This window comes from Panthera tigris, chromosome B3, assembly GCF_018350195.1.
Source record: "Panthera tigris isolate Pti1 chromosome B3, P.tigris_Pti1_mat1.1, whole genome shotgun sequence".
Taxonomy (NCBI): Eukaryota; Metazoa; Chordata; class Mammalia; order Carnivora; family Felidae; genus Panthera; species Panthera tigris.
Window position 1 is genome coordinate 58,762,882 of NC_056665.1, and position 16,327 is coordinate 58,779,208.

At 34.8% G+C, this 16,327-nt stretch overlaps 1 protein-coding gene across 4 annotated transcripts in view; it reads right to left on the minus strand.

The window, feature by feature from the left end:
• CTDSPL2 (CTD small phosphatase like 2) overlaps positions 1 to 16,327 on the minus strand; it is an 80,345-nt gene that overhangs the window by 5,829 nt on the left and 58,189 nt on the right. For all 4 annotated transcript variants that reach the window (XM_042988980.1, XM_007081755.3, XM_007081756.3 and 1 more), the window contains exons 6-10: positions 16,045 to 16,123; positions 15,602 to 15,713; positions 13,346 to 13,432; positions 1,749 to 1,811; positions 1,565 to 1,644 (exon numbers count right to left, since the gene is read on the minus strand). In XM_042988980.1, coding sequence (XP_042844914.1) covers positions 1,565 to 1,644; positions 1,749 to 1,811; positions 13,346 to 13,432; positions 15,602 to 15,713; positions 16,045 to 16,123 — 421 coding nt within the window. The remainder of the gene's footprint in view (positions 1 to 1,564; positions 1,645 to 1,748; positions 1,812 to 13,345; positions 13,433 to 15,601; positions 15,714 to 16,044; positions 16,124 to 16,327) is intronic.

Below are 16,327 nucleotides of genomic sequence, written 5' to 3' on the forward strand. Positions count from 1 at the left end.
GCAGCAAACTCACCCAAGACAGGAGACAAATGAACATGTATGTGGATACAAATGCTTACTGTAAACAAATTACACTAAAATCCCTCCAGTTATTCAGGAGCCTGAGAATCAATAGCAGGCATTTGCAGTTTTAGAAAGGAACTACTCTTGCCGGTCATCAGATTTGCATTTGGAATCATGAGACTCATCAGATCACAGGAATTTGAGTCTACCTTATCTTCAACATAGCACTCTAATGCAATACACTGTTCAAAAAGCTCCTCCTGTTTTAAATTATTCAAATACTAGATACAAAAACTAGATAAAACAAATTTAAACTCTCAATGTGTAGGTTTATAAATGTAGTTTAAATGAAGGGTGTTAATTTGTAACATTATAATTCCATGACTATGATTTGTTCCCTAGTAAAATGAAAGAAAGCTCTAAAAGAGAACAGAAATCTTAAGAATGAATGAAGTCATCAAAACAAAATCATTTGTGTACTTTTGTTAAAGTTAGATAAAATAAGCATGCATTATACCTTTATGAAGAGAAAAAAAAATTTCATTTGTGTGTCTAATGCTTGCTTATATTGGAAGTTAAATGGGAAGTGACAACAAGGACAAATTTTGCTCCTTTAGATTAAAAAAAACAAAAAACATAGTTCTATTTACAAGAAAGCAAATCCCCTAAACGTGGACATCAGAAAAAGTCTTTTAACATAGTTGTAACCACTCTATAACAAAGGTACTATTAACAGTAGAAATTAGGACTTTCCACTAAAAAAATATGGGGAAAAGTATTCAAGAAAATGAATTCCTGGCTATTAAAGCTTTTATGAACCTTTTCTGGCATCTCTCTCAGCATTCTCGGTTAAAAAAAAACAACAACATAGATTAACTCTGTCATCTTAGAGGATGCAGCAAGACTGCTGGCAGTCTTAGTATTTCATTTCTGTTGACAGAAATAATGGAACTGATTTTCAAACTGTTTTAAGATTACCCGAGGCACTCCCACCTAACCAGGAACACACTGCATCTGCTGGCTCAGGACACACACAAGGAAGTGAGTCCAGATCGGGTAACTTGAGTGACTAAACCAACTGCAATTTCCAATTAGATTCATGTAATGTTTTCTTTCCATGGAAGAGAAATTTGCTCTTGAAAAAAGCAAAAGAGTTTAATTTATCCTTTCTGTTAAAATTAACCTTTATTTTCTATGCCATTAAAAAGGTGACATAACATGCATTATCTCAGAGACATAAGGAAGTGAAAACATCATGCACACAGTGAAAAATTCCACATACCCCCAATCTCCCCCCAGTCCCCAAGGAAGTGAGGATACAGATGTAACAGTGAATAAATACATTTGATCTTTGTATCCTTTAAAGAACGTCTGTCTGAAGTTAATATCATTAGGAACTCTTAAAGAGTTTGGGGGCTTAAAAAAGTTCGTTTTCACCATTCAACACAACAAATCTCTATATTTGCAGCCAACTGAAAATGGCCATGAAAATTAAATAGAATCATAGTAATTTCATAGATCAGTGTGACAGACATTTCTACTATTTCTTAATTAAATTTACCTGACCAGTTGCTTTTTAGGGTCTAGTATGTTCAGTAACTTGTCTGCATACACCTTCTTAGAAGCAGTAAAAAGAATGATCTACAAATTCAGGGGAAAAGAAGTAATCATTATACATGATCTAAATATGGGTACTATATTGAATAAAATAAAAATACTTATGTAATTAGCTTAAGCATGTTTACCTCATACATCTGAGACATTCGCTCCAGGAATTCCCTGAAGAATGGTCTTAATCTCACGTAAACCTAAAGAAATAACAAAAATAAGCTTCAGTAAATAAACCTCTAAAATAGAAACAACTTATTTATAAGATATGTTGTGTTCTAACTTTGGATATAATTTAAAAGTTCATATTTTAAAGTAATAGAAAAGTATACTAAGTACCACTCAGCCAAATATATTTCACATACCAAATACCACTTAAAACAATCTTTTGGTAGGGTAACAATAATTATTGGTGATGTCACTTCTTAATAGTTAAATTGCAGCATACAATATGATAGTTCTTTGTGGAATATAATTTTAATAAACATTTCAACTAAAAATGAAAGGTTTCCCTTTGAGATTTTGATCCACCAATCTGCTCCATCTTCCAGCCAGGTAGCATCCATCCAATTATTAGGCAGGCTGTGTGTCCACCTCTAGCTGACCTGTCTCAATGACCTTCCTCTATACTCAGAATTTCTTCTCAACAATCACCTGCTAAGAATACCTTTATTTTAAATCTCTATTAGGTAAATAATGTTCAAGAAAGAGATGTCTGGATTGGTGGGTTTTACATAACTGGAATTTTTCAGAATTCAATCTTGTTCTACATTTACTGATTCAGATGTGGCATCTAAATTAGCACTACTGGGTTACTTGAGATTGAAAATATAATAAGGCACACCAGTTATCAAAATCGACTGGCAATATCAGGAAAAACTACAGTACCCAAAGAACTGCCTTATATACGTTATTTCCTTATTTCTGTGTCTATCTTCTTGCCTACATTTAATGTAGCTCTTACTCCAATTTTCAAAAAGCACAGAATTATAAGCCATGAGTAACTACTAACACTGACATACAAAAGATTTTAAATTGTTTTCATTTTGTGACAAAACTTTATAAAAAGAAAACTTTATACTCAAAGGTGATTATTACCTCCAAACACCACGAACAACAAATATATATAGAACACCTATGCACCAGATTCACTGGATTAAGATTAAAAACAAACAACAACAAAACAAAACACTAGTGGCAAAAAACTCAAAATCTAGGCTTCATGAAATTTAATTCTGTCATAAACACACATCCACACAAAAATGCCCTCATGATAAAAATCCAGTTCTGGGAATGTTTCAGGGCAGAAAAAGGAAATCATGCAAAGGATTCTAGGAGGTAGCGACCATGTACTACCAATCTTTATAGTTTCCAAAGCCCAAAAGGCATAAGACAATACTAAATATATAGTAAGTGCTTGAGAAAAAAAATACATTGAGTAATGAAATCACTCAAAGCCAAGCAATATAAACAAAACAAATAAAGAAAAGCAAGCATATATGACTAGATAAGGAAAACTATAGAGTTTCCTTAAAAACTGATCACTTGTAGAAGACAAATTGTGAGTGATAATAATATCATTCTACCCCTACCTCCAGGCTAGAATGATAAAGTTTACTTCTTTTTAATCCTATTAGGCATTTTATCTCAATTTCTTGGCTAATCAAAAACAAAGTAAGCCATATACCCCTACCACTAAGTCAAATAAAAATAAATCCTCAGTGTCCAATCACGATCATTTAGAATGAGGCCCAAGAAATTTAACTAGAGCTGCTCTTCTAATTAATTTTGACATTTTCATCTTAAAAACATTTGGTATACCCTGTAACCAACCCATGTAACTGATGGATTGCCTTAAATAGAAATATCATTTTTTATTATTTTTTTTTTTTTCAATTTTTTTTTTTTTTTTTTTTTTTTTTGGGACAGAGAGAGACAGAGCATGAACGGGGGAGGGGCAGAGAGAGAGGGATACACAGAATCGGAAACAGGCTCCAGGCTCCGAGCCATCAGCCCAGAGCCTGACGCGGGGCTCGAACTCACAGACTGCGAGATCGTGACCTGGCTGAAGTCGGACACTTAACCGACTGCGCCACCCAGGCGCCCCTCATTTTTTATTAACTATGGGGGGTCTTTTCAAAATAGATTTGTGATGATTAAGAAAACAATCAATTTAGTTAATACTTCTTTTCCGATTACCTCATTTCAAGGAGGATGATAAACTATGAACCATCAGAGCCTTTTGTTTGTTGCTAAGAAAGTTTACCGTTTACATACATTTAATTAAACAATATGTTATTTTTGCATTTATGTAAATGATTTCATTTGGTCTCAATATCCCTGTTATCACTTGCTCCACACTATAAGCTAAGGAATGCCTCTGTAATTTGGGATTTGCTTCCTCTGTACCCTAACACACTTCCATTTCAGAGGAATACTTCTATGTAAACGGTATTATCCAAGCATAGTAAGTGGAACACTATACAAAGGTGACCTTTCCAACTTCTTATACATGACTTCCATATTAAATCAAAACTGTAACTTCATTATACATTGTACTTACTACTTTGACCATTCTTAATATAAAAATACATCTTAAAACGACATTACTTTACAGAGGATGCAAAAAGGTAGTACTGAAGATGGGGGAATATATTGCTAAATTATTTCCTTACCATGAGAATAGAATAATTGTTGGCTGTAAAAGTTCTTATCCCCAAAACATATTCACTATTTGAACAGGAAGGTCATTCAGGATTAAAATATATACACAGAAATTAATGTGGTTAGTGGGAAAGAGAATATAGAAAGGTACAAAATAACAGTGAGCAGAGGTGGAGGTTCTGCTATGTGCTACAAAGGTAAAATCTCAGAAAGAAAAATAGAAATGGAGACACAAGGCCAGCATGGTCTAAGTCATTTGGACGGATATATTAAAGCATAAATATATAACAGTCAAACACTAAGTACTGTCTAGTAGGAAACAGAACAATTGTTAAGGTATATATAATACAAAGAGACTATGATCACTTATTATGTTAGGTCACAGAGATATAGAAATGTACAAATGCACACAGGCATGCCTCCAAAATGCTTCAAAATCTATTCCACAGATGCTCATAATTATATTTTTCTTCTCCTTTCTCATAACAAAGATTCTTGTCCTGAGCTGCCTATTTCCCTTTTTCCACATTCTTTCCCTACTTAGTATTTCACCAACAACCATCCTTCTTCAAACCTGTAACTTTTCAAAATCATGTAGTCTCCCAAATGTAAGAATAGGCTAAAAGTTTCACTTCAGTCTGGTATACATATGTCCCTCCAAATATACAGCAATTATTCTATCTACCCTACAAATAGTTTTAATCCATCACTAAACAATATGCATTTTTAAAATGTCAAAACTTTAAAAATAATGCAGAATGCTATAAAGAAACAATTATTGTATAAAAATACCATACCCAAAGACATGTCTTAAAGAGCACTGACTACCCAAAGATAGGGATTTATGAATATGTTCATTATATAAAACTTTAAAAATAAAATCTACCAGAAATACCTGCAAAACTGTGATAATGGAACTAATCTTATATGATCTTGTAGATTGATTTTACTAAAGTTTAAATTTTATATAGAAAAAGTAATGTGTATAACAGAAAATATTACATTACATCAAGATTCCTTGAGATGAACAAATACCTGATGGCCTGTACTTTCTTTAGTGTTAAGACAATGAGAATGTCCTGTAATTGTGTATGTAGATAATCCTACCAGGCCATAATGGTTAATAAAACTGAATTTAATAAAAGCAGTCACCAAAATAGCAATCTAGTTATAAAATGATTATAAATATTTTGTGGTAGCCTGTCTAAATTCAAATTCATGACCAAATATTCAATGTCAAGCTATATAATACTGAATAATCTCTATTTGTTTACCAAACCTTATCTAATTTCATACGTAATTTCACTTTTTAAAGAAATTTCATATATAACTTTAACAACATGAATGAAGCAGCAGAAGCAAGAGAAGAAAAAGGAGGAGAACAAGGAGGAGGAGGAGGAGGAGGAGGAGGAGGAGGAGGAGGAGATGGAGGTGGAGGAGGAGGAGGAGATGGTGGAGGAGGAGGAGATGGAGGAGGAGGAGGAGGAGGAGGAGGAGGAGATGGAGGAGGAGGAGGAGGAGGAGGAGGAGGAGGAGGAGATGGAGGAGGAGGAGGAGGAGGAGATGGAGGAGGAGGAGGAGGAGGAGATGGAGGTGGAGGAGGAGGAGGAGATGGTGGAGGAGGAGGAGATGGAGGAGGAGGAGGAGGAGGAGATGGAGGAGGAGGAGGAGGAGGAGATGGAGGAGGAGGAGGAGGAGGAGGAGGAGGAGATGGAGGAGGAGGAGGAGGAGGAGGAGATGGAGGAGTGGAGGAGGAGGAGGAGGAGGAGGAGGAGGAGGAGGAGGAGAAGGAGGAGGAGGAGGAGGAGGAGATGGAGGAGGAGGAGGAGGAGGAGGAGGAGGAGATGGAGGAGGAGGAGGAGGAGGAGATGGAGGAGGAGGAGGAGGAGGAGGAGGAGGAGGAGGAGGAGATGGAGGAGGAGGAGGAGGAGATGGAGGAGGAGGAGGAGGAGGAGATGGAGGAGGAGGAGGAGGAGGAGATGGAGGTGGAGGAGGAGGAGGAGATGGTGGAGGAGGAGGAGATGGAGGAGGAGGAGGAGGAGGAGATGGAGGAGGAGGAGGAGGAGGAGGAGGAGGAGGAGGAGGAGGAGGAGGAGGAGGAGGAGGAGGAGGAGGAGGAGGAGGAGGAGGAGGAGGAGGAGGAGGAGGAGGAGGAGGAGGAGGAGGAGGAGGAGGAGGAGGAGGAGAGGAGGAGGAGGAGGAGGAGGAGGAGGAGGAGGAGGAGGAGATGGAGGAGGAGGAGGAGGAGGAGGAGGAGGAGGAGGAGGAGGAGGAGGAGGAGGAGGAGGAGGGAGGAGGAGGAGGAGGAGGAGGAGGAGGAGGAGGAGATGGAGGAGGAGGAGATGGAGGAGGAGGAGGAGGAGGAGGAGGAGGAGGAGGATGGAGGAGGAGGAGGAGGAGGAGATGGAGGAGGAGGAGGAGGAGGAGGAGGAGGAGGAGGAGGAGGAGGAGGAGGAGGAGGAGATGGAGGAGGAGGAGGAGGAGATGGAAAAGAAAACCCCCAAAGCAGCTTCACTTTGTGGGCAACTGAATAAGGAAGAAACAAAAACAAAAAACTCTTACATGTAAATCTTTTAAGAAAAAGTATTTCTAAATAGTTTTCAGCACAGATAATATAACCTTAACATATTCAAAAAGAAACATCTTTTAATAGTTATTCCATGATATCTTTTGAATTTATTGCTATACTGATACAGGTTTATTTTTATTAAAAAATTTTTTTTAAGTAATCTCTATGCCCATCATGGAGCTCAAACTCATGACCCCAAGATCAAGAGTCACATGCTCTACTGACTGAGGCAGCCAGGAGCCACATATTGATATAGGTTCAGAAAAAACCCCACAAAAAAACAGTCAATTCTGTGGGACTCCTCCACTTAAGAGTATGGCACCCTTTAAATAAAAAGATGATTGGTAAATGCTATTTACTTAATCAGCAGTAAGACTTTTTTTTTTTTTTTTTAATTTTGAGAGACAGAGAGAGAGCGAGCGAGCGAGCCCACATGCACGTGGGGGAGGGGCAGAAAGAGAGGGAGGGAGAGAGAACCCTAAGCAGGCACTGCACTACCAGCACAGAGCCTGATGCGGGGCTCAAATTCACTAACCATGAGATCATGGCCTGAGCCAAAATCAGACGCTTAATTGACTGAGCCACACAGGCGCCCAAGTAAGACTTTAAGGCAGTAGAAAACCAATAATCCTGGGGAATGTGATGAATGAGATGCTACATATAACTGAAAAATCTTACCATGAGTAGATAGATACCACAGGTATAACAAGTGACTGTCAATTTGTTAACCCTTCTGTGCACCTCAGTCTCCTCATACATAAAATGAGTAAAATAAGAGTACCTACCTCATAGGGTTGTTGTGAAGATTAAGTTAATACATGTAAAGCACCTAGAACAGTGCCTGGCACATGGAGAATGCCAACGACTATTACTTATCCACCTTATTATTAATCAGTCATAAGGAGAATAGCTGGAATGAGTATGATTCTATGGGACAGAACTGGGCAACCTAACTGAAAAAGAAAGCCCTACAGCTGCAATCTACACTTTTAGGAGAGAGAAAATAATCAGGAGTTCCATCAGTTGATAGCTTCGCTATTTAACTTAGTTAACACCTTCTTAGCATCAATACTAGAGCACAGAGACAAAACCCAAATCCTCTTCATAGAAAGAGGGTTGCTCAGGTAGGCCCTGCAGAGACCTCAACCTTATAACCCCCGGGTGACATTACACTCATCCTTTGCTTAACACAATTCCAACAAGAGGTAGATGGCTGCTGGGGATAGTATTTGTAGGCAGATCAATCTGAAAATGAATAGGTAAATACTAAAACATCAAAATAAAAAATAATAAAATCAAAAATCCCCACACTAAAAACTTCTGTAAAACATTACACTAAGTAGAAATAAATTTGGAAAGGAATTTTCCTGTAGAGTCTACATGGGATAAAATGAAACTTAAGGTATCCATATACGTAAGTTAGCAATGAAGCATAATTTTCAAATAAAAATTGGCATATATATATGTTTTATATATATAAAACTATTGCTGATTTTATTTAAATAAAGTTTAATCATTTTAAAAGCAAAAAAAGGTCACTTTAGTAAAAAAATGCTGCCTTTAATAACAAGCTCTAAACTGCCTAAATGATTTAATATGCTTAGTAATTAACTGTCACGTCTCCTAAATTTGCAGCACATTTTCAGCTGTTGAACAAGAATTTTCCATGCTTTTTTAAGGAACTGCCTCTAATTTTAAGATACATTTACAAAGAATACAAAGAGGTCCCCATGAAATACACTTTATCACCTTTGAGAGGCAGCTAACTATAGGTTTGTTCTTTCTTTTTTTAACCTAAAAAATCAATAATGAATAATTACAATGAAAAAAAATAGACCAATGACTAGTTATACTTACTAATAAGGATAGGAAAGTTACTTTAAAATTACTTTTAATATTAACCTACAATTAGTTATCACAGTATTGTTCCCTACCAGCTAAAATATTACCTTAATCCTCAATACTAAGTGTCCATGAACCCCAAATGTTCTTTTTAAGGTATATTATAAACACTCCTTTTGTACAACAAAAATTATGCTTTATGAAGGTCGAAACAAAATGCCTCTTGGTTAATGTCAATTTAAGTCAGAGCTTGAGAGGAAGAAAAACTTGATTAGGTATTTACTACAAAACTCTTCCTTTACACGATTGCTTATTTCTCCATAAAGCAAAAATAATGCTGACTTTTCTAAGAAAGACTATACAGAAGAGATAGAAGCCACTGACTCTCTACTTTTCTTGTTCTGTGGGATAAAATATTTGAGATCCTTATGAAAATTATCCTAGGCTGTAAGGTTCCCAAGAAAAAAAACAAACTATAGTGATGGGGAAAAGTCTAAGCTTTGCTAAACGTGGGGTTTCCCGCCCACCTCTCCCCCCAACTTTTCCCATAAAAGCAACCTCTACTAATAAAACAAAGCATCCTTTATCAAGTAGCTCCCTACAGATCCTATCTCTCCTTGAGTGCTTACCACAATCTGATTTCTGGACAGCTGACCCAAAGTTTGATGATTTTACTGATCTTCAGAAAGCCACTGACTGGCTAAAGTCTTATTGGTGAACAGAGTCAAAAATCAGATGCCCCTGCCATACTTTACAGAATGAGGAGTTGGACAGCACAGTTACGTTTGGCTGCACTGTGGTGAAACATATGAGGCATCTTCTTTTTGTCTTCAATTAGCCACGTTTGGGCTGAGTAGCTCTATTACATCTTCAAAAAACTGAGCTCCAGTTCTTGATGGAGATAGAGGAAGGTCATTGAGGAGGTGGTTCAGCTCAAGAGCTAAGTGAAAAATCTGTCTTTTGATTCAGTCCTGCTTGTGGATAGAAGTCATCTTCTGGATGGAAGAGGGAGTGAGATGACCTAGAGTCTTGAATTGGTGGATCTGCAGGAACAGAAACTAAATACAGTGGAGACCTCTTAACTGAGTAACACCACGAGATGGATTTCCTGACAATGTGTCAATATAAGCTAAATATAAAAATTAAATATGTGGATTGGAACTGATCATGCACTTGTTTTTTCCAGGTATCAAATGCATCTGTACAATTCTAAGAATAAATAATGTTTTCCCAATAACTAACTGTAAAACACTTCATGGAAAAACAACCAATTTAAAGGGGGAAAAAAAGACCCAAACAAAAATCCATACACTTTGCCTCTTTGAGTGCCATACCCTCACTTTAAAAACTCACTTTAAAGAATGACTTTTTCTCTCCATCTACACAAACTAAATCTCTCTATCCAAATAGTATTAGTAACATGTATCAAATTTTGAGTTGAATCTTTTAGTTTTTTTGAATCTCCCAGAGAAATGGAATTCAAATACACTCAAAATACTAAATTGAGGCTTGAATGATCTACCTGCTCAAAAATTCTGAGACTTGCATTAAGTAAGTTGAGTCCTACTTATCAATCAAAAGGAGAGTATATACCATGGAGTCAGGCAGTCTTTAAATGTGAATAGTGGTCACCTTAAATTTCCCTCAAACTTTCATCTGAAAAAAAACTAAGAAAGCCCACAACCAGATTATAGTGGATCTAGTTTTAAATTTCTCTATATATTAACAAGAATTTTGATGAACATTTGATTACTTACTTCCACTTAGAATTTGAGTATGTAAATTTACTGTATATACTCTCACAATTATTAGACCAAGGGTCAGCAAACTATGGCTTATGGGCCAAATACATCACTTATTTTTGTAAATAAAGTTTTACTGGGACAAAGCCATGTTTATTTGATTACATTCTTACTGTCTATGACTAGTTTCATGCTACAATGGCAAAAAAAAATATTTGGAACAAAGACTACAGAACCTAAAATATTAAAAACTGGCCCTGTACAGGAAAAAGTTTGCCAACCCCTGATATAGACGATTATTAAACATATGTAAAACAATTTACACTTTAAACTGTTTTGAAAGAAAGAAAAAAAAACAACAAGTAGATTTAAAATTAGATATAGGCCAACCATAACAAACTTACCACAAAAAGAAACCAAAAGCAAAGTAAGTCCCAAGAGGACACTTTATCTGGCGTTGATTCAGGTGAAGAATTTGATCCTATCTTAACATTACAATTTTATTTTTTAAGAATTTATACATAAATGCTATGGAACTGACATATTCATCAGTATACAGATAAATGCCATGGAACTGTTCATTTAAAAATGGTTTATGTTGTGAATTTCACTTCAATAAATTATTTTTTAAGAGTATATACAGTATTTTACAGGTTTCTAACCTTTAAGTGGGCCACATTATATTGCAGTGGTTAAATATGTAAGTTACATCTTACCTAATAATGTGGTTTCTCCAAAATCTCTTAGATCATCTCAGACCCTTGTGTATATTTCTTCTTTGCCAGTAGATGGAGACAACACCACTGAAAGTTTAAAAGACATCATTCCCTGTTTAAAGGGAGCTTGCTGGTCTGAAAACTGGGGGAACCCTAACCCAAGATTTCTTCAAAGTTATTTTTTAAAAAGCAGACAGAATGGCTATGCCAAAACCAGAAATCCAAAGGAATGTACCCAATATTAACTACGGACATCCTCAAAAATTTACTAAAGGGGGACTAAACTCTGTTTATGATGTAGTAACTAATAAATAATATTAAAATGCAATCATCCCTATAACTTGGAAGATTCAAACTTCCTGCTCACTGCTCCTAATTTAAGCTAGATCATTTTTCAGTTTCAGAAAATTTAACTCAGAATATGAAATAAAAAGAGTTCTTTGAATTACACAAAGGTAGATGCAGTACATACATAGTTTTTCTAAGTATTAGTCATATGCACTGCTAGAAGCCTTTTATTCAAAATAAGACAACTATCCAGATCCACATAAAAATAATAAGAAATTTATTAAAAAGAAGAGAATTAAAGCAGAAATGGTGAAAGCAGCAAGAAAAAAATTCAACCTTATGGTCACAATGAAAAGAAATGCTCATGAAAGGAAAGAATCAAACTCCTCCAATTTCCAAGTTTATTTCACTATTAAAAATGACATACAGACCAAAACTATCTGCAAGAAATAAATTTCAAACCAGAAAGCTTAAGAAGTCATCCCAAAATAATGATTTAATATTTTTCAAATGACAACTTTCCTTTCCAAATTCAAAGCCTGAATGGAATTTTGAACAAAAAAACATGGTAATCAAGCTAAAAAGACAAACCTATTAAGATACTGCTATACTATTTATATTTACCAGAAGACTCCTGTCCTTAACATGAACTAAACAAGAACAACCTATTTGGCAGAAAATGTCTTATTAAGAAAAAAGATTACCTTAAACCAAATAATAACCAGTTAAAAACGAATACAAAAATCTTAAAATCCCTTATATTTATGTATAGTTTGCTCACTCTCTGATCAAATATCAAAACTAAAATCAGGTTCCATAGAAGGGAAATGAATATAGTACTCAGATATTAGCATGCCTACAATGACTAACTAGGTTAAACTAGAACTGACATAACTGCTAAAGTAAATCCTCTTACGACTCATTACAAGATGAAGTCGGTAAAGTAAATCCTGAACCACAAACTTCTATTTAATTATGAAATTTTATGATTCCCAAAAGAAAGTAACTATCATGTGCTAAGAAAACTATACCCACATTCTAACTGCCTATTAAGAGCACATAAACAACCATAAACACCTTTTCATCATCCACATGGCAAATGTTCTGTGGCTTTATTTAATCCTTGGGTTGGCTTCCTCTTGACAAAGAACAAACTTTTTGACCTTTCCCAATCCTTCAACAACTAGTATGGATGAAGGTAACGCTAATTAAATAACAGCCGCCACCACAGAAAGGCACTTTGCAATTTTCAAAGTGTATTCATATATGTTAATTAATTCAAATTTTATGACAGGAAAATCTCAAACGTAAAGTAAAAGCTATGGCCAAACAACATAATTCACAATGAAAGATAAATGATATTTGTATTTTGCACAGTTACCTGTCCATCAACACAGATGAGGGAGAAATGCTTTTACCCAGATTTTTAAAGCAGTAACTGGAAATGTCCTAGAATTCTGTGATTGATATAGAGCAGATATACCAAACTGCAATCTACAGACCATATTACTACAAAAGGAAATAAAAATGACCAACAAGGAATGAGTTTTCTTTACACTAACTAGATTTTGGGGGAAAACACACATAAAAACAAAACACCAGGTGTTAACCTGGCAAGTTCTTCTTGGGGATCTATGATGTCAGTGCTTCTGCCTCCACCTGCTGGCAAACAGATTATGAAACTAGCAGAGATCACTGGGTTAAGAAAAGGTTCACGTTTTGGGTAACATTTAATGTTTTATGTAATTATTTAGCATGATGCTACTTTGTGTTAATAAATCAGTAATATATTGATGAAACTCATTAGGAAAAAAACACATTAAATTTTACACACACAAAATTACAAAAGATTTCTTGGTTCAGAACATTATCTAACAGGCCAAAAAAGAAGTTAAAAAAATTTTTTTAATTACCTGATAAATGACATCTTGGAAAAGGACTGGAAAAGTAAGTGCTGCATCTTCTAGCTCATTTAGACTACAGTGTACTAGTGTTTCATCCTTAAAATAAAAAACACATACTGAATAAACCAAGATACTAAAAGAAATTTCAAATGATAATTTTATGTACCCATGATCACCAAAAACACTTATTAAAGTACTCATTCATACGTGGGATTTTATATTTATCATATTGCTGTGTGTGGCACAGCAATTTGGGATAGAATTTTCTAAGCCACTGGTTCTCACGTATGGTCCCTTGACCAGCAAGAAGTATCACCACCTTCTGGGTTAGAAAGGCAAATAACTAGTTAGAAATGCAAATTCTCCAGCTCCACTTACGATAATTCAAAAACTTCAGAAGGGGGTGAAGGAGAGAGGAGCTCAGCAATCCATATTTTAATAAACCCTTTATGTGACTCCAATGAATGCTCAAGTTTGAGAACCACTGCTCTGAGTTCTGCACTTGCCAACTTTCTGATAAGTATAATCCATACTCCTTTTATTTAACAAATAACAAATGAAAGTTTAGAATCTAATTATTTTTAAAATTACATATATTCTATTCACATAGCTCCTTATCCTTAAATCTTTTATAAAGACTTTTATTTTATAAAATGGATGTCTTAGTATCTGTTGAATACGTTTCAGACATAAACATGATTTAACTAAATTAGCAGTCAATGAAGACTTCTCATCTTTGATCACCAAACTGTTTTCTCATTAAGAGGATAAGAAGGTGAGGATCATTCAATCTAAGATATGTGCAAATATTCATATTTCTTAAATACCGAATACAAATAGGAGGTCTATTTGTAGTTAAATGACAAAATGCTTTCTTTTAAAAAGCTGCCAGTGACTACCCCCAAAATTTTTCAATGCATTTAAAATGAATTAAAATGAAACACAAATGTTCATACCTTGTGATTCCACATCTTATTAGCTGGAGTGTTTCTTTTAACCTAAAGTTAACTCTGGGGAGGCAAAGAGCAAAAAATACTCTAGATATGCCTCATTTTCTTTTAATAGCATATCAGACTACACATTTCAAGGTACTGTCTTATCATCTTAAAAAAAAAAAACCAGTATCCTCTTTCCTACAATTGAATAACTAATTCTACTACTTCATTTACACACTATCTAAATTTTGATCATTCTTCATTTACTTTTATAAAATTATTCATTTATGCTCAGCCAATTCCTAGTTTTCCTTCTCTATTTACCTTTAAACTGGATTAAAAATTATATGGTCAAACTTGCTATGACGACCATATCAACTCCTAACACAAAAATCTAGCAAAATCTTTTTTCAGTTTTTCCACTAACTTGCACATCACATCTAAACTACTCATAATCAGTTTCAAAATTTTTCTCTTTATACTTATCTTCTAATAAATACCTTAATACTTAGGACCTCTGAATACCTCTCTTACACCTCTTTGGCTAGGCAAAGGCTAAGGTGGTGAACTCTCAAAAAAGAACTATACATCCTAGTTAAGATTTAAAATAATGATCTTTTCCTCAAGAAAAAAATTTTATGAGAAGTAAACCACATCTCCAATTATAGGATACCAGTAACAAAGGCTAAATAATAAATTGTTTCCAGTATTATGTAAGAGGTAGATGTTCATTTTTCAAAGCTCTTTTGGTATCCTAAAACATAAATTTTTAACATACCAAGAAAACATATCAAAGGTTTTATTAGCATTCAGAGCTCATGCTTTGGGGAGTCTATTAATAAAGTTATTGATATTAGACAATACACAAAAATAAGAACAGGAAAAGAACTATAATCTTGCATAAAGTTAACTCATTGGGACACAGATAATATTTGGTCCTTCAGGGAAACATAATCCTAACCACGACCCCCTTCCCCCCCCCCCCAAAAAAAGGTGAAATCAAATTATATTTCATTAAGCATGAAATCAAATAATAATTTATTGGGAAATTTTTCAAAAAAAATCACAAGGGTTCCAGAAATATGGGGAAAGAACCAATTTAAATACAAAAATGAAAGCCTAACTTATTTTCAAAGAGTACCTGATACCAACCAAATGTGGATCCTGGCATTATACTATACTTCAAATAAAAACATTTCAGAACATCTTGGACATGTTTAGTAAATGTGTAAGCCTATTCATTCAATTGTATCCTTTTAGTTATTTTCAGCTAGTATTTTAAAAAATAAATTTAACTTACTTTCCCTACCTCTATAGATAATATACTTACCAGGTCTAAAACTAGGGAGAATTCTGGTGTGCTTCTTGTTTTCAATGGAAGAGCAGGTTTCCTATTTAGCTGTTCTTCTGTCAGTGGTGGAACATGTTTGATGAAATAATACCTATAGATCAAATTTTTTTAAAAATCTCAACATTTCTATTTTTTATAAATAATATTAAACATATTACTAAATTCAGCTCATATTTAAATCTTTTTAAAATAAATCTTCAATTAAATAATATCCATTTAACCTAGTAAACCAAACCTATGAAACATAAATAAAACTGAAAATATATAAATTAGTACTTCAGTAACCCAGTAAAATTATTAATACCTAAGGGTCACATGTTCTTTGCAATATACCACTGAGCCATCCTTCCACACACACACTTTCATTCTGCTCCAAGAGCGAAAGGAAAATAAAAGACAAAAAAAAACCACAAAAAACTCACGGGTCAAATACTTCCCAGTCTTCTTCATAGGTGGCCTCTGCATGAGCTGACGAATAACCACTATCTGGAGTTACTGGTGCTATTTAATAAAAGGAAAAACAATATGTTAGTTTTAACTCACTATGAGTATACATTTTTACTGATTTTATATAAGATTTTCCTGACCCCTTCTGTATTTTAGGTTAAAGATATGACAGAAATAACTTGTAAACAGTATTTCAAAGCAAATTTCTTAACACATATTTCTTAACACAAATTTCTTAACTCCAGAAGCAAAGGAAAA